This window comes from Meleagris gallopavo, chromosome 2 (genome assembly GCF_905368555.1).
Source record: "Meleagris gallopavo chromosome 2, MGAL_WU_HG_1.1, whole genome shotgun sequence".
In the NCBI taxonomy this organism is placed as follows: domain Eukaryota; kingdom Metazoa; phylum Chordata; class Aves; order Galliformes; family Phasianidae; genus Meleagris; species Meleagris gallopavo.
This window is the reverse complement of record NC_139405.1, coordinates 72,210,767-72,238,496: the sequence shown is the minus strand read 5'-3', so window position 1 is coordinate 72,238,496 and position 27,730 is coordinate 72,210,767. Positions and strand designations below refer to the sequence as shown.

At 44.8% G+C, this 27,730-nt stretch overlaps 4 protein-coding genes across 4 annotated transcripts; all 4 read left to right on the top strand.

Annotated features, from left to right (window-relative positions):
- The first annotated feature begins 13,910 nt into the window (after positions 1-13,910).
- On the top strand, positions 13,911-15,442 carry LOC146545027 (uncharacterized). Its single transcript, XM_085218511.1, has 4 exons — positions 13,911-14,057; positions 14,171-14,231; positions 14,400-14,891; positions 15,273-15,442. Exons 1-4 carry the CDS (start codon positions 13,971-13,973, stop codon positions 15,314-15,316), a joined length of 684 nt encoding a protein of 227 aa, XP_085074637.1. The 5' UTR covers positions 13,911-13,970; the 3' UTR covers positions 15,317-15,442.
- Positions 15,443-17,951: 2,509 nt separating this feature from the next.
- Positions 17,952-19,297, top strand: LOC146545026 (uncharacterized). Its single transcript, XM_085218510.1, has 4 exons — positions 17,952-18,038; positions 18,152-18,212; positions 18,381-18,872; positions 19,254-19,297. Exons 1-4 carry the CDS (start codon positions 17,952-17,954, stop codon positions 19,295-19,297), a joined length of 684 nt encoding a protein of 227 aa, XP_085074636.1.
- A 2,639-nt stretch (positions 19,298-21,936) lies between these two features.
- On the top strand, positions 21,937-23,282 carry LOC146545025 (uncharacterized). Its single transcript, XM_085218509.1, has 4 exons — positions 21,937-22,023; positions 22,137-22,197; positions 22,366-22,857; positions 23,239-23,282. The coding sequence occupies exons 1-4, from the start codon at positions 21,937-21,939 to the stop codon at positions 23,280-23,282; spliced, it is 684 nt and encodes a 227-aa protein (XP_085074635.1).
- Positions 23,283-25,920: 2,638 nt separating this feature from the next.
- On the top strand, positions 25,921-27,266 carry LOC109366370 (uncharacterized). Its single transcript, XM_085218508.1, has 4 exons — positions 25,921-26,007; positions 26,121-26,181; positions 26,350-26,841; positions 27,223-27,266. Exons 1-4 carry the CDS (start codon positions 25,921-25,923, stop codon positions 27,264-27,266), a joined length of 684 nt encoding a protein of 227 aa, XP_085074634.1.
- Positions 27,267-27,730: the final 464 nt, after the last annotated feature.

Below are 27,730 nucleotides of genomic sequence, written 5' to 3'. Positions count from 1 at the left end.
GAGATTTCTTCTTGGTGAAGCAAACCTCAAATTCTCTGATGTGGGTGAGCAATCTTTTCCCTTTCTTTATAGCACCTCTCTATTGTGCTAGTTCTTCTGTCATCACACTTTTGTTGTAAAGCTTTTCTGACTGTATTGATATGTCCAAATATTACACTATCAATATACAAAATATCAGGAAGCATGTGTATTTATATAATGCTTAAAACAATCCTAACTTTTAAATGTTAACATTTGCAATTAAGAGTTCCAACTTTACCTTCCAATTATCATATTATGCAGAAATTAAAATGTTACAAAGTAAAAACCCAGTAAAAAGCATTAATTGTTCTGAAAAAGTTAATTTTATAATCTTAATGTAATATTCAGAAAGTTGTGGCTGTTTATTTCATCTAAAATATACATCTATACACTCATACAAACAGAATCAATTGTGTATTTGCTGAGAAGATTTAGTCTTAAATATGGACCTTACAACGGACTTTAAGACATTAATTCTCATGACTTGTTGCTCAAAATAGAAGGACTGTAGGAATGGAAGGATTTATTAAGAGAGAACTTCTTGCAGAATCAAAATTATTATTTGAAATCTTAAATTTTATGAACAATACGTTCTCACTGCAGTCATTTTCTTCATATTCTCTTTGTAGAGAGTACGGTTCTTCATATAATTCTTTGCCATTCTGTTTCTTGAAGACCTTAAGACTTCTAGGAGAAGTTTCATCAAACACAGAGCTTTAAAACCTCATGATTATTTAGTAAGATAATACAACCTGTCCAATATTAATATTTATTTTGCACAGTTTGAAGTCTTTTTGTATCCTTCTGCTTTCTAAATACCCACTGTGAACTGCACAGAAAACTAGATTTTGTCTACACTGCAATCTGGCTATCAGCTGGATCTGTATTCATTCTCTGCAAAGTACAATTTTTGCTCCATAAATCAACAAAAGATGGGAAATCCTGGAGGTAAGGGTGGTGAGAAAGCAGAATAGTGGTCTGCTGTTGCTCTAATTCTCTAATTTGCCTTATACATCAGGAGAGGCAACTTTATTTTTGCTGTAGCTCAAGCACACAATACCTCTCTCTGCATATCTGTATTACTGTTTGTGGTGTTTGATTTATAATAAAAAATACTGTTTATTTTTCAAATTGCCTGCAAAGAGATGTAGCAGAGCACAGCTGAATGGAAAAAAAATACTAAAGGGTTCCCCTCAACTGACTAAACAGCTGTAGCTCTGTATTAGACTCATGCAAGCCTAACCCTGCAGTAGAGATCAGTGTAACCCAGGCTAACTTAGGAAAGGCAACACTACTAGCCAATCTTAAAACTCCTGAGCTAGTATTATTCATTTCATGTTTATTTCTTCGTATAAATAAGAGTAGTATTTTTTAATTTGATATATTCTCACACTAAATACTCTGTTGCGGCCAAAATATTGTGAAACTGATTTTATTAGATATTGGTGTTTTAGAACAGTGTTTTAAAAGAAACTGAAACATATCTGAAATTTCCATATCACATTCTCCTAGTTATTACAAAGGACAAGAGAAAATTTTACATTAAATATGCCAATGAATTACAAAATTCTCTTCCAGACCCTCTATTTAAAATGTATAGTACATACATATGTATGTATACATAGTATAATGTTACACCTATATATGATTATTTATCGATTTATATTGTCATAGATAAAACTTCTTAAATCTAACAGGAAGTAGAAGAAAAAACTGCTGAGAGCATAATGATTTATTTCAGATTAGAGAGAGAATTGATACTGGCAGCTAACTTTGAAAATATTACTCTTAGCAAGATGGTTTTCTTGCTTGTTTTCTTTCTACTGGAGACGTAGATAAACACACTAAATCATCACGTGCAGTTTGGCTGCAGTCTGCTACTGTGAAACTTTTATAAATGCCTTTATTTACTGTAACTCACTGGAAAACTTGTATATTCCAAGCACATTATTTTGGTAGATTTTTTTTTACCCCCAAGAAGTTTTCACTATGTAATTCTGAAAATAAATCTTTTATTAATGTCTTCAAAAAAGTTATCTCTTCCCATACAATATATTTGCCATCTTGAAAGAAGTGTTAAAGCAAGGTAACAGAATGCCACTACTTCTGGAGATGAAAATGAGTTGGGTTAAAATTCCAAGTTGTATGGAAATATCCTCAGTGAACAATGGTCTACCTGTCTTCTCTAAAGTAATTTGTTTTTGACTCAGTAGGCTTATCTGTACCTGAATACTTCATAGTAGATGGAAAAAGTCCTTCAGAAAAGGTTACTTCCAGTTGTATACCAGAAGAAAATCTGCTGCACTGGGAATACATTTTAAATTATTTTTTTCTGAGAGTCACTGTTTAAGGAGCTAAATTCTGGGTCAGACATGATGAGTTATTTGAACATGAATTATCCTGTGACTCCTGCCACCTTCTGTAGGCACTTATTCTGATTCCGTTATTCATTATGAATACCATCTTGTCACGTAGTAGTCAGTTTTAGTTGTGAACTGTCAAATATTACCCTATTTACTTGTCATCCTTGTACCCCACCAAGAATACTATTAATGACTAGCACCATGCCTCTCCCTCATTATCTGAGATCCTGTAGTGTCTGATGGACAAATTAAATAGAAGAGCAGGTGATAAAGTTTCTTCAAATTATTCCTCAAGACCCACAAATCCCCTGTTAGTTGATCACGTTATTTTTAGTTATTGTTTTAAATTGAAAGGTAGAAATGTGAAACTTTGTTACTGGAACTGTTTTGAAGGAAGTTTCTAGAGAAGAAAGAGGATGAAATATCCCTTCATTCATTTCAGAACTGAAAACCAAAACAATGAGCTTCTAAGACCACGGTGGAATTAAGCGATAGTTTCTCATTTTGTGTCCTTTCATTCTTCCATCTGCCTCCAACATCCTGTGTTTTATGAGCCAGTAAGTACCTTACAATTCTCCTAGCCAATTTATACACTATCTGACTCCATTGATCTAGAATCTTGTCCTTGCAAAATCTGTTTCAGAATGAAAAGGAGAAGAGGAAAAAAAAAAAAAAAAAAAAAAAAAAACCACCAACAAAAAAAAAAATCTAACCTCTGTGGAGAGAGAATTAAAATAAGATCATGTTATGTTTAATAACCTATTTCTCTCTGTATTCTTAAAATTATATTTCTTACTCAACACTTAATTTTATTTCTGAATTTTGTCTGAGAGCATGGACAGGCACATTTGTAGTGGAATTTTACTATTATGGTGTCTTTTTCATTACCTTTTCACCTTTGAGGACAGGCATTTTTTTCATACTTCAAAAACATCTTAGAAGACATGGGTCATAGACTTACAGTCACAGCAAAAAGAGTGAAAGGAAGAATGAAGATAAGAATCTATTTCACTGTCCCATTAATTTATCTTTATGATCTTTTTAAAAGAAGATCTTCTATTAGGTAGTACTCCCTTCATAAAATCAATTTCAAAGGACAAGTTCCATATACAGCCAAAATCCTTGAACAGAACATGTGGTATTAACTTCTGTCTCAGGCCACAGAATATGGGGATGGCTGCCCCTAGATTAGGAGTATCACCCAGCACCTTAGCTGGGCTCCTGAGCTCCAGACTCAAAATTTGGGAAGTGCCCAGATGCAACTACAGTACCTAGCTGGTGTAACCACATGGATGATGCCAGTCACCGTCAGCTCCTCATCCTTTTTGGAGCCTTGTTCTGGGACCTTCCTGAATCTCCAAAGTGACAAAGCTGGATGGGTTCTTTTTCTTCTCTCCTGCAGATGAGGAAGAGAGAATATTTCACAAGCCACAGAGCTCTTCTGGGGCTGGGAGAGTGACTTATTTGAAGAAGCTTGAATGTTTTCTGAATTGAATATACACCCTTCCAAAGATTTGAGAAATTGTTGAGGGGTGCTGGCTTCCAGGCTGAATTTCTCCCTACTTCAGTGTTACATACAAAGAGTTGGTGGAAGGGGTTCATCACATTACAGTGTGGTGTTAAACCCAGGGCATAGGAATACTGAGCATGCTGACTTCCACCAGCTCTGGACAGGTTATTGTCTACTAATTACAACTTTTTTATTGAGAGTGCTGTAAGAAAATAAAAGGATTAAGATCTGTTTATTACACGCACTCAAATGTCTGACTCTTCTGATTAAAAAGGGGGCTGGCATATCCATTCCTTCTGCTGCTCGTGTTTGTTATATTATTTAAATTAGATAATCATACTATGCAGGTATTGCCAGAAGAGCCTCCCCTTCTGAAAAACATGGAAAGTGAGCACTTCTGTAGGTAATAGGGATCTTTCTCTATGGGAAAGGGATAACTAATCCAGTACTGTCAAAATGAAGTATTTTTAACATTATCAAAAACTCAGTTCTGACAATGGACAGGTGTCAGTTCTATTCTTCAGGGGGTAGCATCTTATTTGGGCATTTGGCAATCAGACTTTTCCATTCAGATACTTTGAGTTATGAATTGCTTAAGTTTGGTCATCTGGTATTTCTGGATCCCTAGTTCACCTCAAACAAGCTGTCAATGCATTACTGTCTCCACAATGTACTGATGTTGCCAACAGACTTCCATATTTCTTCATTAGTCTGTTAACTCTGTATAAAGATTTAAGATGGTTTTGATGTGAAAAAAAAATCCTTATTTTTCTGGCCAGAGGGTAGAAGTTATAATATGAACAACCAGTAATGATGAAAGATGATTTAAAAAAGTGAAGTATTTAAAAACACAACGTTTGTGAAGTTGCAGTACTGAATCTTGCCAAACTTCATTCCTAACACCAGAGGGAGCTGTGCAAAGGCACAAATTCTAAAAAATTCATAAATTCTGAGATGCTCAGATTATACATGCAGAACTGGACTTATTTTAGACACTAGTATTAGCTACTGCTTACAGATATTGCAATCAGGTAAGCCTCTTTTGCCTCCTCTTTAATGGAGAGCTAAAAAGATAGCTCAGCAGTGAATGCCCCAAAGTTTCTTTTCTAACCTCACAAAGAGAGTTTAATAAATTCAACATAACTTTTTAATTTGATATCCTTTAAAAAAATAATAAAAATAATAAAAAAAGGCTTTCATACATCTATTTCTTGGCTATCACTGGTAGCTTGTTTATAATATATGTTCCATATCCTTATTTTTTTCCACTTTCATCACTTTTACTTTTGTTTCTTCTGCTATTCAAAACTTTAAATTATGAAGATCTTATGGGCTTAATTTTGTCTTGCCTATCAACAAAGAGCTGAGCTCCTCTGCGGTAATTGGGATTTTGGAAGGGGATTTTATATATATATATCCCCCATAGTTCCAAAGGCAATATTAAAAACTTCCTAATCAATCATGGATAAAAGCATATTTAATTGCAAATTACTTAGAACAATAATATTAGGGAAATTCTTGTCTGTAGTTCAGCGATTGTCTTTGCTGCCATTCTTAAAGAAAAGCAAAATATCCACTGATCCATTAAGCCTCCTCAAGCACAATTTATAATTACTTCTGTAAGTATTTCTCACCGGCATAAATTCTGTTGCTGAGTATCTCTGCCAACAGATAGATAACAAGAATTTTTTCCCAGACATCTAAGAACCAACTGCAAAATATGTAGAGCCTCCCCATGCATGCTGAGCATGTTTAGTGCATGCCGTTGATCCACTAACTGCATATCAGCCTTCAAATCCAAGAGATATTTAATATCTGGGACTTTTGTGTGTGTGTTTGTGTGTGTGTGTGTGTGTGTGAATTTGTACTCATAACTGTTTATTTTTCATTTTCCTTTAGACCTTTCATTGTTTGCTGCAGTAAAACGACTTTTTCAGCTTCACTTGCGATTACCATGCTGCAGTAACTTTTCTAATGCATTTACCTTTGTTTTATTGTCTGACATTTGCCAACATCACCATTCATTTGCCACCCAGGAGTCCAATTAATTTTAAGAAGTCCAGTCTTGTCTTCATTCATCTGTAGCTTTTAATTTCTATGCAGTAAGTTCATTTCTGTATGAAATACCATATCCTTGGTTTTAAAGAGTATGCAGTTACAATTACTGATGTACACGCTGAGTTTCTGAATGTGAAAATGATCATAACCCATTTGCATGTGCAATTATCCATTCTGCATATACCATCTGCAGGCAAAGGCTTCATGGTGTACAGTAGTAATGTAAATTAGACATGTGACCTTGCATGTTTCACATGCAATTACTCACCTAAGACATCTGAATATCAAAATCTAAAGTAGCAATTTAAAATAGTGATGTAGCACTATGAAATCTTGTGTGATATTATTATTGCATTTCACATGTAGCTTCTGTCATGTAAGTTAATCATTCAAGAATTTGTAGCAAATTTGTAGATGTATTAGCACCTCTGGAGAATTAGTAGCTGGTAAATGGAAGGCTTTGATGCAAAGTTTGACCTTCATAAATGCAGTTGAGAATCAGTCATGTGAAAGATGCAAGAACACAGGCTCATTTTGAGAGGGTTGAACCTTAGTCTTTTGCTCAGCTGTAGAAGATCTGAAGTTTTTATGTTAAATACACTGCAGAAGCTGTTGATGGGTTTCAGCTATGCTTAAACATGTGACTACAAAGTTATGGGTTCTTCACTGTTTAAGATGTTGATATGGCAATTTCATGTTTCAAGCAAAGATCACTGATGTGGATATTAAAAGCCAGAATTGAGTCAGGTGAAATAACAGTTTTCATTCAGAAATGTCTGCATCAGGACATGCAAAAGCAGCAAGTGTGAAGAGAAAGGATTAACAAGGATGCCTTTGTACTTGCCTGAAAGAATTTCTTCCACTGGAAGAGTTTCTCCTAGGTATAGTCTGTACATAAGTTGTCTTCTTTCATTAGTATCTGAGGCTGATACGATTAAGATTCAGAATTTGGGTTATGCTTGGCTCCTTTTACATAGTAGTTGAAATAATCAAATTGAATTGCTATCCCACTGGTGAGTGTCCTGCTTTACTCATAAGTCTGTTGTAAAACATTTCATATCAAGCACTTTATTTCAGTCAAATTATAATATACATTTCAGCTCCTCTTTTCCATACTAAGTCACTGGCTTTCCAGTGACTTTTCACAACTCTTCTTTTGTTGCAGGCTAGTAGGGTACATATTTTTGCTGACACCAAATTTATCTTTGTTTGAGTGTTTTAAGCTTTCTGTGTGAAAATGGAAACCTCTGGCTCCATTCCAGTGCACTTATAAATGTATTGTGAAGATGATCATGTTCATTCACTAGTATTTTCATTTTATTGCAATAAAGGTTGATTATATTTTTATGTAAGATGCAAAGGAACATACATTTTTAGAAGACAAGTTGTGCAAAATGCACCTGACATCAGTGCCATTGCAATAACTACTCAGAAAGATACATCTCAGTGCAAGTCTAGCATGCAAGAGATTGTGCCAGGGCACCATAAATAAATTCTCTCTATAAATCAGTTATTAAAATAGTCCCTAGCAAAGTTTTGGCTCAAACCATCTACTATCAAACAGACATAACTCAGGGAAAGCAGATTCTGTGGTCCATTTGCTGTGTTTCAGCACTGTGTGTGCTGGCTACCCTGTGCCAGATAGTCTCTACCCATCAACCCTTCCCATGTTTTCTGTACTAGCACAGACACAGCCTGAGCAACTGGGTCTCCTGGAAATTGAATTATGCTTTAAGTTATTGAGAAGTATTGTTGTTATAGCAGCAGTAGTTTAAGGGTATGAGAGAGACAAGGTTTATCAGGAGAGGGAATATTTTCTATCTAATTAATTCATTCAGTTAGTGAAGAAAGGAATGCATTAAATGCTCAGAACAGGCATTTTTGAAAATAGTGTTGACTGGCTGGTAAGAAAAGGGGAAAAAAAACTGTTTAAGAAAAAATACAGGAAAAAGAAAATGAACACAAGGTTTTCTATTGGTAGTCTGTCCTTGTCTATTCTGTCCTCTTACATTGTATTCATCGTTGTGATATATGAGAGCCTGTTTTCAGTTTGTCAGAAAACATGACTACAAAATAAAGGCATGGAACTAAATCAGTCTGGCACACTAAGTCCAGTCATCATTTTGTCAGGTCATTTTTTTAAAATGTATCCTTCTTAAAACTGATTATGCTTCTCTCTTCCCCTTTTCTCACGATAAAAGGATGTTTCAGAAACATAGTGCCCTTAAGCTTTGAAATTTCCTTCTAAATTCTATTGCAAACTGATTGATCAACCATTTTTGACTCGTTTATCTTCTGCTAGAATAACTTAAAATACTGTTACCTTCACTAAGTGGGTGGCTGACCTTCTTATGTACTTGTAGAAAGAAATCTAATAGAATTTTGCTCAACTGATCATACAGATTTTTATAATTATCCATATTGTACCTGATTATCTGACAGCTGTGTTGTTCTAAATTATCTTATACATGGGGACAAGAACTCTGTGTGCATTGTCAGAGGAAGTTTTACAGTTTCTATTGGTGTTTGACCTGTCTTTCACAGAAGTACCTGACCTCCTACATCCTCCAGTTTCAATTACCTTTTTTTTTCTTTTATGACCACATCACATTAGTGACTCACAGTCATCTTGTGATTACTAATACACTCGGTGCATTTTACATCTGTCATGTGTTGTTTGTTCATTCTCTACATCTTTTCCCAGGAGGGGAAAGATGTCCTGAAATGTGACAAGCTTTACTGGCACTTTCCCTGTTTTGTTTCACTCTTGTTCTGTGGCACATGTTGCTGCATACTTCTGTGATTTCTGTTTTAGTTTTTCTATTTGGATGGAAAGATGATGCCATCTGTGATTGTTGATATCTCCTGGAGAGCTAATTCTTAGTCTAGGATAATTCTGTCCACACGGAAGTGTTTTTTTCCTGGTGTGAAGTATGCAGGGGATGGCACTGGTTTTATCCTAATATCCATCCTGTAATGGATCTGTAGACATTTTGTCACAAAAGGAGAAATTGGACACAAAATTATTGAAGGTATGCAGAGATCTAGCATCAAAGATGTACTGTATAGCCCGCACAACAGCTTTATGCTGCTCTTAGAAGCCTACATTAATAGGGAAAGTAATCTGCAGTATTTTATATCTCCTCTGTTTAGCACTTAATACTTCTAGCCTCATACATCCATATACCTGTAATGACATGATAGAGTCAAGAGGAGAAAAATGAATAAATATTATCAGTTATATCATTCTGAAACAAAAAACTTCATGGTCTTTGGTGAGAACTGGCATGATCATACTTAAAAAGGAAGCAAACTGATTTCAACAAGAGTGAGGTTATGGAAAGAGAATCCCTTTATCAACAGAAGGATAGTCCTTACTGTGCTAGTATTAGAAGGGTCAAGTGCTCTGACTTCTTTTTCAAAGAACTTGAAAGTCAAATTTTGATATGAATATGGATTCTGTGGGAAAAAAAAAAAAAAGAACTTTGTTTCTGTTGAAGAGGATAGATAAGCACAGAATTCTTGATGTATTTTTAAATGAAGATTTTATGTCATTTCTTCTCAGAAAGCAGAATCTCACTCAGAAATTCAAAACAAATTGAAAATATGCAAAACAGTAAAAAATACAATCATATGCAACTATGAGATTATTTTAAAACTAATGAAAAAAAAAATATTATGTAAAATACCTTGATGGATTTCATTTTAAATATTGGGTGAATTATGCAGCCTGTTTTCTTGTTTTGTTAATGAAGCATCAGAACCTAAAATATATTTAGTGTTTCATGAATATTCAATGAAATGTTAAATATTTGCAGTGAGATTTGGCAGTCTGAACTTTCCTGAAAACTTACCAGAGGAGAAGATTTAAAAATAATTTGAATCCTCTGAGAAGTCAAAGCTAGGTGTTCAGACAAGGACTTCTAGTGGCTTTAATTTTTTCGATCAGGCAACGCAGAAAAGCATCATGAAAGAGGTTATGACCTCAGTCAAATAATATTTTGACCAACTAACAGACAGAGATGCTGAAAGGTTACTGACTTTTAGAACTGGACTGGACTGGAGTAATTATTATTATAAAACACAATCACTTGTTTTATATCTGATACCCAAAACAGGGCCTTCCATGTTCTCTCTGAGTTTGAAAATATTTTTAACTCTGTTATTAAATGCCAGTTTATCTATAAAAGTTTGCTTGCAAGTAGAATTAGAGATTAACTGTAGAATGTAAAATGGGAGCTGTTTTGCCAGAAAACAAACAAAAATAAACACAAAAAACAACCTCCTAAATCATTTTAAGCTTGATCTCTTCCTTTATTCAGTAATATAATCAAGCCATGGAGAGGACAAAGGAGCCTCTTCTTGCCTTCACTTCCATGTCAGTGTAGCATCAGCTCCCCCACCCCCCCAAGTTACTTGTTACTTAGCATGCCATAGCATGCTTTGTATTTCATGCTGGTGATGCCAAATATTTTGCTTGACTTGCAACAACCACAGAATTTTTCCCCTAGTGGCCAAGTAAAAATAGTACATCATTGGAAGATTTGTGTTTTCTGGAAAAGCTTTTTATATATTTATTATTTTCAAATTTTAAGATACTCCAGGTTGGCAAAACGAGCATACATCAAGCAAAAAAGAATTGCAGAACTGCAGGTTTGTGGAGGTAGGAAGTGACCTCAAAAGATCATAGAGTCCAACCCTGCTGCTAAAGAAGGTACCCTACAATAGGTTGCACAAGTAGATATCCACATGGGTCTTGAATATCTGCATAGAAGGAGACTCCACAACCTCTATGGGTAACCTGTTCCTCTGCTCTGTCACCCTTACTGTAAATAATTTCTTCTTCATGTTTGTATGGAACTACTTGTGTTCCAGTTTTAGGCCATTACTCCTCGTCCTATTGCTATGCACCTCAGAGAAGAGCCTTGCCTCATCTATTTGTCTTCCACTTCCCTTTAAATATTTATAAACATTAATCTTCAGTATTCTTTTCCCCAGGGTGAACAGACTCAGGTTACTCAGCCTTTCCTCATATGGGAGTTGCTCCAGGTTCTTTATTGTTTTTGCTAGCCTCTTTGTAGGCAATCCCTGTCTTTTTCAAACAGGGGAGCACAGAACTGGACAAGGTATACTAAATGTGGCTTCACCAGGCCAGAATAGAAGGGGAAGATCACTTCACTCAACCTGCTGATAGTGTTCATTTCAGTGCACCCCAGGATACCGCAAGCCTTCTTGAACACAAGGGCACACTACTGGCTGAAGGCCAAACTGTTGTCCACTAGAATACCCAGGTCCTTCTCTGCAGAGCTTCTGTCCAGCAGGTCATCCCCTAACCTGTACCTATGCATGCGGCTATTACTCCCAGGTGCAAGACTCTACACTAGCTCTTGTTAAATCTCATCAGGTTCTTCCCTGCCCAATTCTCCAGTTTGTCCAGATCTTGTTGAATAGTAACACAGCTTCTGGTGTGTCAGCCACTCCTCTCAGCTTTGTTGCAACAGCAAACTTACTGAGGGTAGACTTTACCCCTTTATCCAGGTCATTGATGAAGAAGTTCAACAAGACCAGAACTAGCACTGACGCCTGGGAAACACTGCTAGTTACAGGCTTCCAACCAGACACAGCTCTGCTGATGAGAACCCCCTGAACTCTACCAGTCAGACAGTTCTCAATCCGTCTCACTGTCCACTCGTCTATCCCCCACTTTCTGAGTTTCATAACAAGGATTTTGTGGGTGACAGCATCAAACGCCTTGCTGAAGTCAAGGCATACACAACATTCATTGCTCTCTCCATATCTACCCAGCCAGTGATGATATCATAGTAGGTTACCAGGTTGGTTAAGTAAGATTTCCTCTTGTGACTACTCCTGATAGCGTTCTGCTCTTCCAAAAAATTATGTGTAAGCCCCAGTCTGTGAAAATGTGCACTTGTACTTGTGACTTCTTTGTTCAAAGAGAAAATAGACTTGCAACACAAGAAAAGAAACCAGTTTGAAGTCAGAGCTTCCCACTCTGTTGAAAACAAAACTTATGTTTCCAAGGTCGTATTAAAAGTATAGAAACTGCAGCCTGGGCATATCCAAGCATATCCAAAGGACTAATGTAAAACCTGCTGCATTTCACAGTTCAAGACTGAACCTGATCTTTGATAGCTCACTTACGTTTGTACTGCTAAAGCAGGTCTACTTTTATGGTAAATGGCAAACAAACAAATGTGACTGGCATTCACCAAAAGTTGTTATTAACATTCAGAACACAGAGTCATCAGTGATTATTTAAACACCAGAAATTTAACTGTTTATATTCTGGATATTTTGTGCTGTGGTAGCACTTGGGCTCTCAGTCAGTGATTAGGGCATCTGTGTACAAGCAGTTCTGCAACCTATAATCAAAGGTTGTTCTTGGATATACGGAGAAAATGTACACAGCAAGCTGACTGGTAAACAGGATGAATGACAACATTGTATGTTGTGTTTGCAGCTTTCTGAAATTATATCATACATCACCAGATTAGCATAATTTCTAATAGCAAAAAAAATATTGTATAGTCCAAATCCTGGTAGATGATGATGGAAGAAAATTAGTTCACTCTCGTATTCTCTTGCATTCAGAAAGAATTTCAGTGTCAACAGTTTATGTGCTGGTTCAGCCCAGTTCTGCATATAATGGGACACCACAGGAGAGGGAAAAGTGGGGAAAAGTAGGAAGATGGACCTAAAAACAAAACAGCAGCAACGCGCTGAGGAAGAAAGTTAATTCACTGAATATATTGGAATGCAAGATAACACAATGTAATACAATATAGTTGGAATCAAGACTAAAAAATAAAATGAGAGAAGTACTGCTGTCTGTGCACTGTTTTTGTAGCAATCGGTACCTATTGCTCTTCCATTCACAGCAACCCCACAACAGAAAGATCATCACAGACCAGGCAAAACAGACAGCTGCTTAATATTGTCTCTCTAAAGCAGCTATCCAGAAGTCCATCAATACCCCATAGGATCATTAAAATACACCCTTATGAGGTAATTGATACCAAGTATACCAGAAGCCGCTGGGCCAGTCATAATAGGGTGCTTTTGACAGTATTTACCAGTGAGACTTATTTTGGCCCCCAGTCACTCCAGAAATATAAACTGATTTTGTCTCTTTGTGACTTGAGGGCAATAGAGTGCACTGTGCCAACCAGTGCCTTATATTTCTTGGGTTAGACATGCCAGGCAATTGAATCCACATAGTCCAATATACTCTATTATTCCCTTCCCCCCACTGGAAGAGGGCAGGGCTCTTCCACTTGTTGCCTGCATTGTTCTTCTCTCCCGAGTCATGATCAGCACCCACAGTAACTGGAGAAATTGCACTGGTGATTTATCTGTTTTTGAGATGGTGAAGTTCAGGAACTCATGTGGCAAGATCAGAAAACTAAGCATACCAGTGCCTGAAATGCAACCTTATCAGAATCCTGAAGTTGTGGGGGCACTGACCTGGACTCCCACACCTCCGTCCCACAACTGCTCTCTTGCTTATCTTCCTCACAGTGGTGGGGTGAATGATACGATGCAACAACTCAGCTAAGGACGGGGAGGTCACACACCAGGTACAACTCTGCACAAACTGGTTTCAGTTTGAAGAGGATTCATTTAATTACCCATTAAGAAAAGAACGGGAATAGTGAGAACTAAAAGCAAATTAAAACCACTTCCTCATTCTAAGTTGTGTCTAACTCAGATATTTGAAGTAAGGATGGCAGCAGCGCATCTCAAGGATGGTCCCCAAACTGGTACACGTGTTCACTTGTTGTCAAAGCTCCAATGTTATGTATTTTTTGATTATACTCAAGTTATGTCCATAACTCTCCCCATCCCCATGCTGGGGGCTACTGCCAGCCTAGTTCCATATGGGCTGTGACCTCACAGAGTTATCCCCACCCGCCAGACTATGATCTCACGGCTCTGCCCAGGTGAGCCAGCGGCCAGCACTTTGTCTCTCCCAGTGCGGTCGTGACCAGCTTTGAGCGATGGTTGTCGACAGCTTTCTCCTTATCCCCAGCCTCTTGCTCCTAGTGGCTGGGCTGTCTCTGCTCACCCCTCTCTGGCGCCGACAGGTAGGGAAATTTGAGGATGGGAGCCACTTGAGGCTAAGTGACTCAGGGCTTTGGGGTGGGGGTGAGGGCTGTCCCGCAAGTCCTTTCACTGTGCCACGTTCATGTGCCCGTAGGGTTCTGACCGGCGCCGGCAATGGTGGACATGGTGGCTGCAAGTGGTGGCATCGAAGTCAGGTGAGTCCCCTGAGGGTCAGCCTGGCACATTCCCAGGCAGGGCCAGCCCCCTGGGAGAAGCCAAGCTTCGTACCAGCCTCTGTCGTGTAGCAGCCAGGTCAGGTGGGCCTGGAAGATCCCCATGCCCCCCCTACCCTACTATGGCTCAGGCCCGCTCCTGTTTTACAGGTGCTGAGAGGCAGACTGGCAGGCACCGGAGCCCCCTGTGCAGGCCATGTTGCTCCCAGCAGCAAGGATCACGATGGCAGGGCAGTCCCATCCTGTCACATCTCATCCAGCCAGGAAAGATCTGGCCTTTGGTGCTGCGCAGTCTATGGCCATCTCTTCACATGGACTCTGCCACTGGTACCACGAGCTCTGCAGGGGAACCCGGCAGGCTTCCCAAACAGGACCAGCGCCCGCAGGTTCTGGTGGCACACGGGACCCCCAGGACGCTCAGTCAGCGTCCTAGGCTAGACGGTGGAGTTAAAGACCTGCCGCCTGAGATCTCCAACTTCACAAAGCCACCAGTGAAAGGGTTGATCTTTCAGGAAGGCCTCGTTCAAAGAGAGGAGAGAAAACGCTGGTGGGACTACAAGACCAAGAGGCTCTTTTGGCACATGCTCTCCCCAGCACTTCCCAAAGGGCACAAGAAACCAGGAGCAGCAGCAAGACCAGCTTTGCACCTGCAGAAAAAAGCAGACGGCAAAACTGAAGCCTGCCAGCCCTTCAACTCTGGCTTCAGTGACAAGAGAAGCACAGAGAAATCGGACATGCTCGCTATGGAAGGGCTGTACCGGCAGCTCCTGCCATCCCTAAAACAATCCAAGACTAACAACAATTGCTACAAGTCAGGCAGCGGAACTGAAGAGCAACCAACAGATACCTCTTTCTGCACGCTGCCACCAGTGAAAGGGATGAACGCGCGTGAGAACATCCTTCAAACAGAGGCGGGGAAATGCTGGTGGAAGAGCAAGGCCAAGAGGCCTTCTGAGTATTGTATTGCCTCCCCAGCACTTTCCAGAGTCTAGACGGTTGCTGGAGAAGCCGCAGGACCAACACCAGGGCCAGCTTCAAGCCTGCAGAAAAGGAGACAGCAGAACTGAAACCTGCCAGCACCTAAACACTGCTGTCAGTGTTACGGATTTATTGTTGACATACCAATAGAGAACCGAATCTCAGCCCTAAGATCATCATTTGCATCATACCATTTCAGTTTGAGGGCTTTCAGATTTTTAAAGAGTTAATTTAATAAAAGTCACACTAGTCTTCAGAGAATTGCTATCCTTATTTCTTGACTTTTAGCAATAAGAGCAAGCTCTCTCTACGAAGAACAGCTGCAGAGCATGTAAGCCTGCACTGGGGAAGGGTTCTGAAGCAAAAAGGGCTGACAAAACGCTCTTCTGGGGGCTTTCTGAAGCCAGCAAAAATGCTTTGCTAGGGGGCTGGCAGCTTGTGGGCGGGCTGCCGAGCTCACATGCGCGCAGCCGGCACTGCCCCCATGGACCAGGCTACCTGGCCATAAGTACCTCGGGCAGGGCGACAACTAGCTGCCACCCACAGAGCACGCAGGGTGAGCAAATGGTGTTGGTGTGTGCGCCTTGCTGGCTGCAGCCTGTCCGGCAGGGCATTGAGCCTCTGCCAATACACAAATGTCTGGCTATGGGACTGGTGTTACAGGCAGGGCATTGGGTTCTTTGATAGTGGCTGGTTTTGTAAGTCACCAGACCTGACAGTAATGCATGAGAAAGGTTTATGTCACAGTGGCAAAAGGGTTCTGGGACAGGAATTAGCAGGACTCATTCTGAAAGCTTTAAGCTTGATTTGAAGGGGGATGGGGTTGTAGCTGGACTTGCACTGGTGGGGCAGTGCTCTAGTATTGATCAAGGCCAAGTGGCCTCCCACCCTCCTAGGGTGAAATGGGCATGGTCAGCTCGCTCCCTGAAATGCCTGTACACCAATGCATGCAGCGTGGGGAATAAGCAGGAGGAGTTACAAATCCATGCCAAAACAAGACTGGTGGGACAGATCACACGACTGGAATGTGGTCATGGATGGCTATGTCCTTCTCAGGAAAGACAGGCCAGCAACGCGAGGTGGTGGAGTTGCTCGTTATGTGAGAGAGCAACTGGACTGCACTGAGTACTGCCCAGGAGTGGATGAGGAGGGGGTTGAGAGACTGTGGGTGGGAATTAAGGGGCAGGCTGGCATGGGTGGCACTGTTGTGGTGCAGTCTATTCCAGGCCACTGGATCAGAACTAGGAAGCCAACGAGGCCTTCTACAGGCAGCTGATATCAGCCTCACAATTACAGGCCCTGGTTATCATGGGAGATTTTAACTACCCTGATATTTGCCGGAAGGTCTGCTCAGTCAGCCATCCACAAGCCATCCAAGAGGTTCCTCCAGTGCATTGATGATAACTGCCTGATGCAAATGGTGGATGAGCCAACTAGGAGAGGAGCGCTGCTGGATCTTGTTCTCACTAACAAGGAGGGTCCGGTTGAAGTGGTGGAGGGCAGCCTTGGTTGAAGTGACCAGGAGATGCCGGAGTTGAGAATCACATGTGGCAGGATCAGAAAACCAAGCAGAATCACAACCCTGGACTTCAGTAGGATCAACTTGGTCCTTTTCTAGCAATTGCTAGTGGAAATCCCATGGGACAGGGTACTTGAAGGTTAAGGGGCCCGAGGTAGTTGGTTAGCATTCAAGAACTGCATCCTCCAAGCTCATGATCAGAGCATCCCAACAGGTAGTACGTCAAGAAAGGGAGCCAGGAGACCTGCGTGGTAAAACAGGGAACTGCTGGGCAAACTCAAGTGGAAGAGGAGAGTCTACGGATGACGGAAGGAGAGGCTGGCCACCTGGGAGGAATATAAGACTGTTGTCAGAGGATGAAGGGAGGCAACTAGGAAAGCTAAGGCCCCCGCAGAATTAAGCTTTGCTAGAGGGGTCAAGAAACACAGAAAGGCCTTCTTCAAATAGACTGCAGACAAAACTAACACTAGAGGCAATGTAGGCCCACTGATGAATGAGGTGGATGTCGTGGTGACAGAAGATACAGAGTAGGCGGAGTTACTAAATGCCTTCTTTGTCTGTAGTGCTGGAGGCTGTCCTGAGGAGCCTAGATCTACATTACTCAGAGATAAGCAATTATACCAGTGCCTGAAATGTAACCTTATCAGAATCCTGAAGTTGTGGGGGCACTGACCTGGACTCCCACACCCCGCCCCACAACTGCTCTCTTGCTTATCTTCCTCACAGTGGTGGGGTGAATGATATGATGCAACAACTCAGCTAAGGACGGGGAGGTCACACACCAGGTACAACTCTGCACAAACTGGTTTCAGTTTGAAGAGGATTCATTTAATTACCCATTAAGAAAAGAACTGGAATAGTGAGAACTAAAAGCAAATTAAAACCACTTCCTCATTCTAAGTTGTGTCTAACTCAGATATTTGAAGTAAGGATGGCAGCAGCGCATCTCAAGGATGGTCCCCAAACTGGTACACGTGTTCACTTGTTGTCAAAGCTCCAATGTTATGTATTTTTTGATTATACTCAAGTTATGTCCATAACTCCCCCCATCCCCATGCTGGGGGCTACTGCCAGCCTAGTTCCATATGGGCTGTGACCTCACAGAGTTATCCCCACCCGCCAGACTATGATCTCACGGCTCTGCCCAGGTGAGCCAGCGGCCAGCACTTTGTCTCTCCCAGTGCGGTCGTGACCAGCTTTGAGCGATGGTTGTCGACAGCTTTCTCCTTATCCCCAGCCTCTTGCTCCTAGTGGCTGGGCTGTCTCTGCTCACCCCTCTCTGGCGCCGACAGGTAGGGAAATTTGAGGATGGGAGCCACTTGAGGCTAAGTGACTCAGGGCTTTGGGGTGGGGGTGAGGGCTGTCCCGCAAGTCCTTTCACTGTGCCACGTTCATGTGCCCGTAGGGTTCTGACCGGCGCCGGCAATGGTGGACATGGTGGCTGCAAGTGGTGGCATCGAAGTCAGGTGAGTCCCCTGAGGGTCAGCCTGGCACATTCCCAGGCAGGGCCAGCCCCCTGGGAGAAGCCAAGCTTCGTACCAGCCTCTGTCGTGTAGCAGCCAGGTCAGGTGGGCCTGGAAGATCCCCATGCCCCCCCTATCCTACTGTGGCTCAGGCCCGCTCCTGTTTTACAGGTGCTGAGAGGCAGACTGGCAGGCACCGGAGCCCCCTGTGCAGGCCATGTTGCTCCCAGCAGCAAGGATCACGATGGCAGGGCAGTCCCATCCTGTCACATCTCATCCAGCCAGGAAAGATCTGGCCTTTGGTGCTGCGCAGCCTATGGCCCTCTCTTCACATGGACTCTGCCACTGGTACCACGAGCTCTGCAGGGGAACCCGGCAGGCTTCCCAAACAGGACCAGCGCCCGCAGGTTCTGGTGGCACGCGGGACCCCCAGGACGCTCAGTCAGCGTCCTAGGCTAGGCGGTGGAGTTAAAGACCTGCCACCTGAGATCTCCAACTTCACAAAGCCACCAGTGAAAGGGTTGATCTTTCAGGAAGGCCTCGTTCAAAGAGAGGAGAGAAAACGCTGGTGGGACTACAAGACCAAGAGGCTCTTTTGGCACATGCTCTCCCCAGCACTTCCCAAAGGGCACAAGAAACCAGGAGCAGCAGCAAGACCAGCTTTGCACCTGCAGAAAAAAGCAGACAGCAAAACTGAAGCCTGCCAGCCCTTCAACTCTGGCTTCAGTGACAAGAGAAGCACAGAGAAATCGGACATGCTCGCTATGGAAGGGCTGTACCGGCAGCTCCTGCCATCCCTAAAACAATCCAAGACTAACAACAATTGCTACAAGTCAGGCAGCGGAACTGAAGAGCAACCAACAGATACCTCTTTCTGCACGCTGCCACCAGTGAAAGGGATGAACGCGCGTGAGAACATCCTTCAAACAGAGGCGGGGAAATGCTGGTGGAAGAGCAAGGCCAAGAGGCCTTCTGAGTATTGTATTGCCTCCCCAGCACTTTCCAGAGTCTAGACGGTTGCTGGAGAAGCCGCAGGACCAACACCAGGGCCAGCTTCAAGCCTGCAGAAAAGGAGACAGCAGAACTGAAACCTGCCAGCACCTAAACACTGCTGTCAGTGTTATGGATTTATTGTTGACATACCAATAGAGAACCGAATCTCAGCCCTAAGATCATCATTTGCATCATACCATTTCAGTTTGAGGGCTTTCAGATTTTTAAAGAGTTAATTTAATAAAAGTCACACTAGTCTTCAGAGAATTGCTATCCTTATTTCTTGACTTTTAGCAATAAGAGCAAGCTCTCTCTACGAAGAACAGCTGCAGAGCATGTAAGCCTGCACTGGGGAAGGGATCTGAAGCAAAAAGGGCTGACAAAACGCTCTTCTGGGGGCTTTCTGAAGCCAGCAAAAATGCTTTGCTAGGGGGCTGGCAGCTTGTGGGCGGGCTGCCGAGCTCACATGCGCGCAGCCGGCACTGTCCCCAGTGGACCAGGCTACCTGGCCATAAGTACCTCGGGCAGGGCGACAACTAGCTGCCACCCACAGAGCACGCAGGGTGAGCAAATGGTGTTGGTGTGTGCGCCTTGCTGGCTGCAGCCTGTCCGGCAGGGCATTGAGCCTCTGCCAATACACAAATGTCTGGCTATGGGACTGGTGTTACAGGCAGGGCATTGGGTTCTTTGATAGTGGCTGGTTTTGTAAGTCACCAGACCTGACAGTAATGCATGGGAAAGGTTTATGTCACAGTGGCAAAAGGGTTCTGGGACAGGAATTAGCAGGGCTCATTCTGAAAGCTTTAAGCTTGATTTGAAGGGGGATGGGGTTGTAGCTGGACTTGCACTGGTGGGGCAGTGCTCTAGTATTGATCAAGGCCAAGTGGCTGCTCACCCTCCTAGGGTGAAATGGGCATGGTCAGCTCGCTCCCTGAAATGCCTGTACACCAATGCATGCAGCGTGGGGAATAAGCAGGAGGAGTTACAAATCCATGCAATTACAGAGACCTGGTGGGACAGATCACACGACTGGAATGTGGTCATGGATGGCTATGTCCTTCTCAGGAAAGACAGGCCAGCAACGCGAGGTGGTGGAGTTGCTCGTTATGTGAGAGAGCAACTGGACTGCATTGAGTACTGCCCAGGAGTGGATGAGGAGGGGGTTGAGAGACTGTGGGTGGGAATTAAGGGGCAGGCTGGCATGGGTGGCACTGTTGTGGTGCAGTCTATTCCAGGCCACTGGATCAGAACTAGGAAGCCAACGAGGCCTTCTACAGGCAGCTGATATCAGCCTCACAATTACAGGCCCTGGTTATCATGGGAGATTTTAACTACCCTGATATTTGCCGGAAGGTCTGCTCAGTCAGCCATCCACAAGCCATCCAAGAGGTTCCTCCAGTGCATTGATGATAACTGCCTGATGCAAATGGTGGATGAGCCAACTAGGAGAGGAGCGCTGCTGGATCTTGTTCTCACTAGCAAGGAGGGTCCGGTTGAAGTGGTGGAGGGCAGCCTTGGTTGAAGTGACCAGGAGATGCCGGAGTTGAGAATCACATGTGGCAGGATCAGAAAACCAAGCAGAATCACAACCCTGGACTTCAGTAGGATCAACTTGGTCCTTTTCTAGCAATTGCTAGTGGAAATCCCATGGGACAGGGTACTTGAAGGTTAAGGGGCCCGAGGTAGTTGGTTAGCATTCAAGAACTGCATCCTCCAAGCTCATGATCAGAGCATCCCAACAGGTAGTACGTCAAGAAAGGGAGCCAGGAGACCTGCGTGGTAAAACAGGGAACTGCTGGGCAAACTCAAGTGGAAGAGGAGAGTCTACGGATGACGGAAGGAGAGGCTGGCCACCTGGGAGCAATATAAGACTGTTGTCAGAGGATGAAGGGAGGCAACTAGGAAAGCTAAGGCCTCCGCAGAATTAAACTTTGCTAGAGGGGTCAAGAAACACAGAAAGGCCTTCTTCAAATACACTGCAGACAAAACTAACACTAGAGGCAATGTAGGCCCACTGATGAATGAGGTGGATGTCGTGGTGACAGAAGATACAGAGTAGGCGGAGTTACTAAATGCCTTCTTTGTCTGTAGTGCTGGAGGCTGTCCTGAGGAGCCTAGATCTACATTACTCAGAGATAAGCAATTATACCAGTGCCTGAAATGTAACCTTATCAGAATCCTGAAGTTGTGGGGGCACTGACCTGGACTCCCACACTCCCGCCCCACAACTGCTCTCTTGCTTATCTTCCTCACAGTGGTGGGGTGAATGATATGATGCAACAACTCAGCTAAGGACGGGGAGGTCACACACCAGGTACAACTCTGCACAAACTGGTTTCAGTTTGAAGAGGATTCATTTAATTACCCATTAAGAAAAGAACTGGAATAGTGAGAACTAAAAGCAAATTAAAACCACTTCCTCATTCTAAGTTGTGTCTAACTCAGATATTTGAAGTAAGGATGGCAGCAGCGCATCTCAAGGATGGTCCCCAAACTGGTACACGTGTTCACTTGTTGTCAAAGCTCCAATGTTATGTATTTTTTGATTATACTCAAGTTATGTCCATAACTCCCCCCATCCCCATGCTGGGGGCTACTGCCAGCCTAGTTCCATATGGGCTGTGACCTCATAGAGTTATCCCCACCCGCCAGACTATGATCTCACGGCTCTGCCCAGGTGAGCCAGCGGCCAGCACTTTGTCTCTCCCAGTGCGGTCGTGACCAGCTTTGAGCGATGGTTGTCGACAGCTTTCTCCTTATCCCCAGCCTCTTGCTCCTAGTGGCTGGGCTGTCTCTGCTCACCCCTCTCTGGCGCCGACAGGTAGGGAAATTTGAGGATGGGAGCCACTTGAGGCTAAGTGACTCAGGGCTTTGGGGTGGGGGTGAGGGCTGCCCCGCAAGTCCTTTCACTGTGCCACGTTCATGTGCCCGTAGGGTTCTGACCGGCGCCGGCAATGGTGGACATGGTGGCTGCAAGTGGTGGCATCGAAGTCAGGTGAGTCCCCTGAGGGTCAGCCTGGCACATTCCCAGGCAGGGCCAGCCCCCTGGGAGAAGCCAAGCTTCGTACCAGCCTCTGTCGTGTAGCAGCCAGGTCAGGTGGGCCTGGAAGATCCCCATGCCCCCCCTATCCTACTGTGGCTCAGGCCCGCTCCTGTTTTACAGGTGCTGAGAGGCAGACTGGCAGGCACCGGAGCCCCCTGTGCAGGCCATGTTGCTCCCAGCAGCAAGGATCACGATGGCAGGGCAGTCCCATCCTGTCACATCTCATCCAGCCAGGAAAGATCTGGCCTTTGGTGCTGCGCAGCCTATGGCCCTCTCTTCACATGGACTCTGCCACTGGTACCACGAGCTCTGCAGGGGAACCCGGCAGGCTTCCCAAACAGGACCAGCGCCCGCAGGTTCTGGTGGCACGCGGGACCCCCAGGACGCTCAGTCAGCGTCCTAGGCTAGGCGGTGGAGTTAAAGACCTGCCACCTGAGATCTCCAACTTCACAAAGCCACCAGTGAAAGGGTTGATCTTTCAGGAAGGCCTCGTTCAAAGAGAGGAGAGAAAACGCTGGTGGGACTACAAGACCAAGAGGCTCTTTTGGCACATGCTCTCCCCAGCACTTCCCAAAGGGCACAAGAAACCAGGAGCAGCAGCAAGACCAGCTTTGCACCTGCAGAAAAAAGCAGACAGCAAAACTGAAGCCTGCCAGCCCTTCAACTCTGGCTTCAGTGACAAGAGAAGCACAGAGAAATCGGACATGCTCGCTATGGAAGGGCTGTACCGGCAGCTCCTGCCATCCCTAAAACAATCCAAGACTAACAACAATTGCTACAAGTCAGGCAGCGGAACTGAAGAGCAACCAACAGATACCTCTTTCTGCACGCTGCCACCAGTGAAAGGGATGAACGCGCGTGAGAACATCCTTCAAACAGAGGCGGGGAAATGCTGGTGGAAGAGCAAGGCCAAGAGGCCTTCTGAGTATTGTATTGCCTCCCCAGCACTTTCCAGAGTCTAGACGGTTGCTGGAGAAGCCGCAGGACCAACACCAGGGCCAGCTTCAAGCCTGCAGAAAAGGAGACAGCAGAACTGAAACCTGCCAGCACCTAAACACTGCTGTCAGTGTTATGGATTTATTGTTGACATACCAATAGAGAACCGAATCTCAGCCCTAAGATCATCATTTGCATCATACCATTTCAGTTTGAGGGCTTTCAGATTTTTAAAGAGTTAATTTAATAAAAGTCACACTAGTCTTCAGAGAATTGCTATCCTTATTTCTTGACTTTTAGCAATAAGAGCAAGCTCTCTCTACGAAGAACAGCTGCAGAGCATGTAAGCCTGCACTGGGGAAGGGATCTGAAGCAAAAAGGGCTGACAAAACGCTCTTCTGGGGGCTTTCTGAAGCCAGCAAAAATGCTTTGCTAGGGGGCTGGCAGCTTGTGGGCGGGCTGCCGAGCTCACATGCGCGCAGCCGGCACTGTCCCCAGTGGACCAGGCTACCTGGCCATAAGTACCTCGGGCAGGGCGACAACTAGCTGCCACCCACAGAGCACGCAGGGTGAGCAAATGGTGTTGGTGTGTGCGCCTTGCTGGCTGCAGCCTGTCCGGCAGGGCATTGAGCCTCTGCCAATACACAAATGTCTGGCTATGGGACTGGTGTTACAGGCAGGGCATTGGGTTCTTTGATAGTGGCTGGTTTTGTAAGTCACCAGACCTGACAGTAATGCATGGGAAAGGTTTATGTCACAGTGGCAAAAGGGTTCTGGGACAGGAATTAGCAGGGCTCATTCTGAAAGCTTTAAGCTTGATTTGAAGGGGGATGGGGTTGTAGCTGGACTTGCACTGGTGGGGCAGTGCTCTAGTATTGATCAAGGCCAAGTGGCTGCTCACCCTCCTAGGGTGAAATGGGCATGGTCAGCTCGCTCCCTGAAATGCCTGTACACCAATGCATGCAGCGTGGGGAATAAGCAGGAGGAGTTACAAATCCATGCAATTACAGAGACCTGGTGGGACAGATCACACGACTGGAATGTGGTCATGGATGGCTATGTCCTTCTCAGGAAAGACAGGCCAGCAACGCGAGGTGGTGGAGTTGCTCGTTATGTGAGAGAGCAACTGGACTGCATTGAGTACTGCCCAGGAGTGGATGAGGAGGGGGTTGAGAGACTGTGGGTGGGAATTAAGGGGCAGGCTGGCATGGGTGGCACTGTTGTGGTGCAGTCTATTCCAGGCCACTGGATCAGAACTAGGAAGCCAACGAGGCCTTCTACAGGCAGCTGATATCAGCCTCACAATTACAGGCCCTGGTTATCATGGGAGATTTTAACTACCCTGATATTTGCCGGAAGGTCTGCTCAGTCAGCCATCCACAAGCCATCCAAGAGGTTCCTCCAGTGCATTGATGATAACTGCCTGATGCAAATGGTGGATGAGCCAACTAGGAGAGGAGCGCTGCTGGATCTTGTTCTCACTAGCAAGGAGGGTCCGGTTGAAGTGGTGGAGGGCAGCCTTGGTTGAAGTGACCAGGAGATGCCGGAGTTGAGAATCACATGTGGCAGGATCAGAAAACCAAGCAGAATCACAACCCTGGACTTCAGTAGGATCAACTTGGTCCTTTTCTAGCAATTGCTAGTGGAAATCCCATGGGACAGGGTACTTGAAGGTTAAGGGGCCCGAGGTAGTTGGTTAGCATTCAAGAACTGCATCCTCCAAGCTCATGATCAGAGCATCCCAACAGGTAGTACGTCAAGAAAGGGAGCCAGGAGACCTGCGTGGTAAAACAGGGAACTGCTGGGCAAACTCAAGTGGAAGAGGAGAGTCTACGGATGACGGAAGGAGAGGCTGGCCACCTGGGAGGAATATAAGACTGTTGTCAGAGGATGAAGGGAGGCAACTAGGAAAGCTAAGGCCTCCGCAGAATTAAACTTTGCTAGAGGGGTCAAGAAACACAGAAAGGCCTTCTTCAAATACACTGTAGACAAAACTAACACTAGAGGCAATGTAGGCCCACTGATGAATGAGGTGGATGTCGTGGTGACAGAAGATACAGAGTAGGCGGAGTTACTAAATGCCTTCTTTGTCTGTAGTGCTGGAGGCTGTCCTGAGGAGCCTAGATCTACATTACTCAGAGATAAGCAATTATACCAGTGCCTGAAATGTAACCTTATCAGAATCCTGAAGTTGTGGGGGCACTGACCTGGACTCCCACACTCCCGCCCCACAACTGCTCTCTTGCTTATCTTCCTCACAGTGGTGGGGTGAATGATATGATGCAACAACTCAGCTAAGGACGGGGAGGTCACACACCAGGTACAACTCTGCACAAACTGGTTTCAGTTTGAAGAGGATTCATTTAATTACCCATTAAGAAAAGAACTGGAATAGTGAGAACTAAAAGCAAATTAAAACCACTTCCTCATTCTAAGTTGTGTCTAACTCAGATATTTGAAGTAAGGATGGCAGCAGCGCATCTCAAGGATGGTCCCCAAACTGGTACACGTGTTCACTTGTTGTCAAAGCTCCAATGTTATGTATTTTTTGATTATACTCAAGTTATGTCCATAACTCCCCCATCCCCATGCTGGGGGCTACTGCCAGCCTAGTTCCATATGGGCTGTGACCTCACAGAGTTATCCCCACCCGCCAGACTATGATCTCACGGCTCTGCCCAGGTGAGCCAGCGGCCAGCACTTTGTCTCTCCCAGTGCGGTCGTGACCAGCTTTGAGCGATGGTTGTCGACAGCTTTCTCCTTATCCCCAGCCTCTTGCTCCTAGTGGCTGGGCTGTCTCTGCTCACCCCTCTCTGGCGCCGACAGGTAGGGAAATTTGAGGATGGGAGCCACTTGAGGCTAAGTGACTCAGGGCTTTGGGGTGGGGGTGAGGGCTGTCCCGCAAGTCCTTTCACTGTGCCACGTTCATGTGCCCGTAGGGTTCTGACCGGCGCCGGCAATGGTGGACATGGTGGCTGCAAGTGGTGGCATCGAAGTCAGGTGAGTCCCCTGAGGGTCAGCCTGGCACATTCCCAGGCAGGGCCAGCCCCCTGGGAGAAGCCAAGCTTCGTACCAGCCTCTGTCGTGTAGCAGCCAGGTCAGGTGGGCCTGGAAGATCCCCATGCCCCCCCTATCCTACTGTGGCTCAGGCCCGCTCCTGTTTTACAGGTGCTGAGAGGCAGACTGGCAGGCACCGGAGCCCCCTGTGCAGGCCATGTTGCTCCCAGCAGCAAGGATCACGATGGCAGGGCAGTCCCATCCTGTCACATCTCATCCAGCCAGGAAAGATCTGGCCTTTGGTGCTGCGCAGCCTATGGCCCTCTCTTCACATGGACTCTGCCACTGGTACCACGAGCTCTGCAGGGGAACCCGGCAGGCTTCCCAAACAGGACCAGCGCCCGCAGGTTCTGGTGGCACGCGGGACCCCCAGGACGCTCAGTCAGCGTCCTAGGCTAGGCGGTGGAGTTAAAGACCTGCCACCTGAGATCTCCAACTTCACAAAGCCACCAGTGAAAGGGTTGATCTTTCAGGAAGGCCTCGTTCAAAGAGAGGAGAGAAAACGCTGGTGGGACTACAAGACCAAGAGGCTCTTTTGGCACATGCTCTCCCCAGCACTTCCCAAAGGGCACAAGAAACCAGGAGCAGCAGCAAGACCAGCTTTGCACCTGCAGAAAAAAGCAGACAGCAAAACTGAAGCCTGCCAGCCCTTCAACTCTGGCTTCAGTGACAAGAGAAGCACAGAGAAATCGGACATGCTCGCTATGGAAGGGCTGTACCGGCAGCTCCTGCCATCCCTAAAACAATCCAAGACTAACAACAATTGCTACAAGTCAGGCAGCGGAACTGAAGAGCAACCAACAGATACCTCTTTCTGCACGCTGCCACCAGTGAAAGGGATGAACGCGCGTGAGAACATCCTTCAAACAGAGGCGGGGAAATGCTGGTGGAAGAGCAAGGCCAAGAGGCCTTCTGAGTATTGTATTGCCTCCCCAGCACTTTCCAGAGTCTAGACGGTTGCTGGAGAAGCCGCAGGACCAACACCAGGGCCAGCTTCAAGCCTGCAGAAAAGGAGACAGCAGAACTGAAACCTGCCAGCACCTAAACACTGCTGTCAGTGTTATGGATTTATTGTTGACATACCAATAGAGAACCGAATCTCAGCCCTAAGATCATCATTTGCATCATACCATTTCAGTTTGAGGGCTTTCAGATTTTTAAAGAGTTAATTTAATAAAAGTCACACTAGTCTTCAGAGAATTGCTATCCTTATTTCTTGACTTTTAGCAATAAGAGCAAGCTCTCTCTACGAAGAACAGCTGCAGAGCATGTAAGCCTGCACTGGGGAAGGGATCTGAAGCAAAAAGGGCTGACAAAACGCTCTTCTGGGGGCTTTCTGAAGCCAGCAAAAATGCTTTGCTAGGGGGCTGGCAGCTTGTGGGCGGGCTGCCGAGCTCACATGCGCGCAGCCGGCACTGTCCCCAGTGGACCAGGCTACCTGGCCATAAGTACCTCGGGCAGGGCGACAACTAGCTGCCACCCACAGAGCACG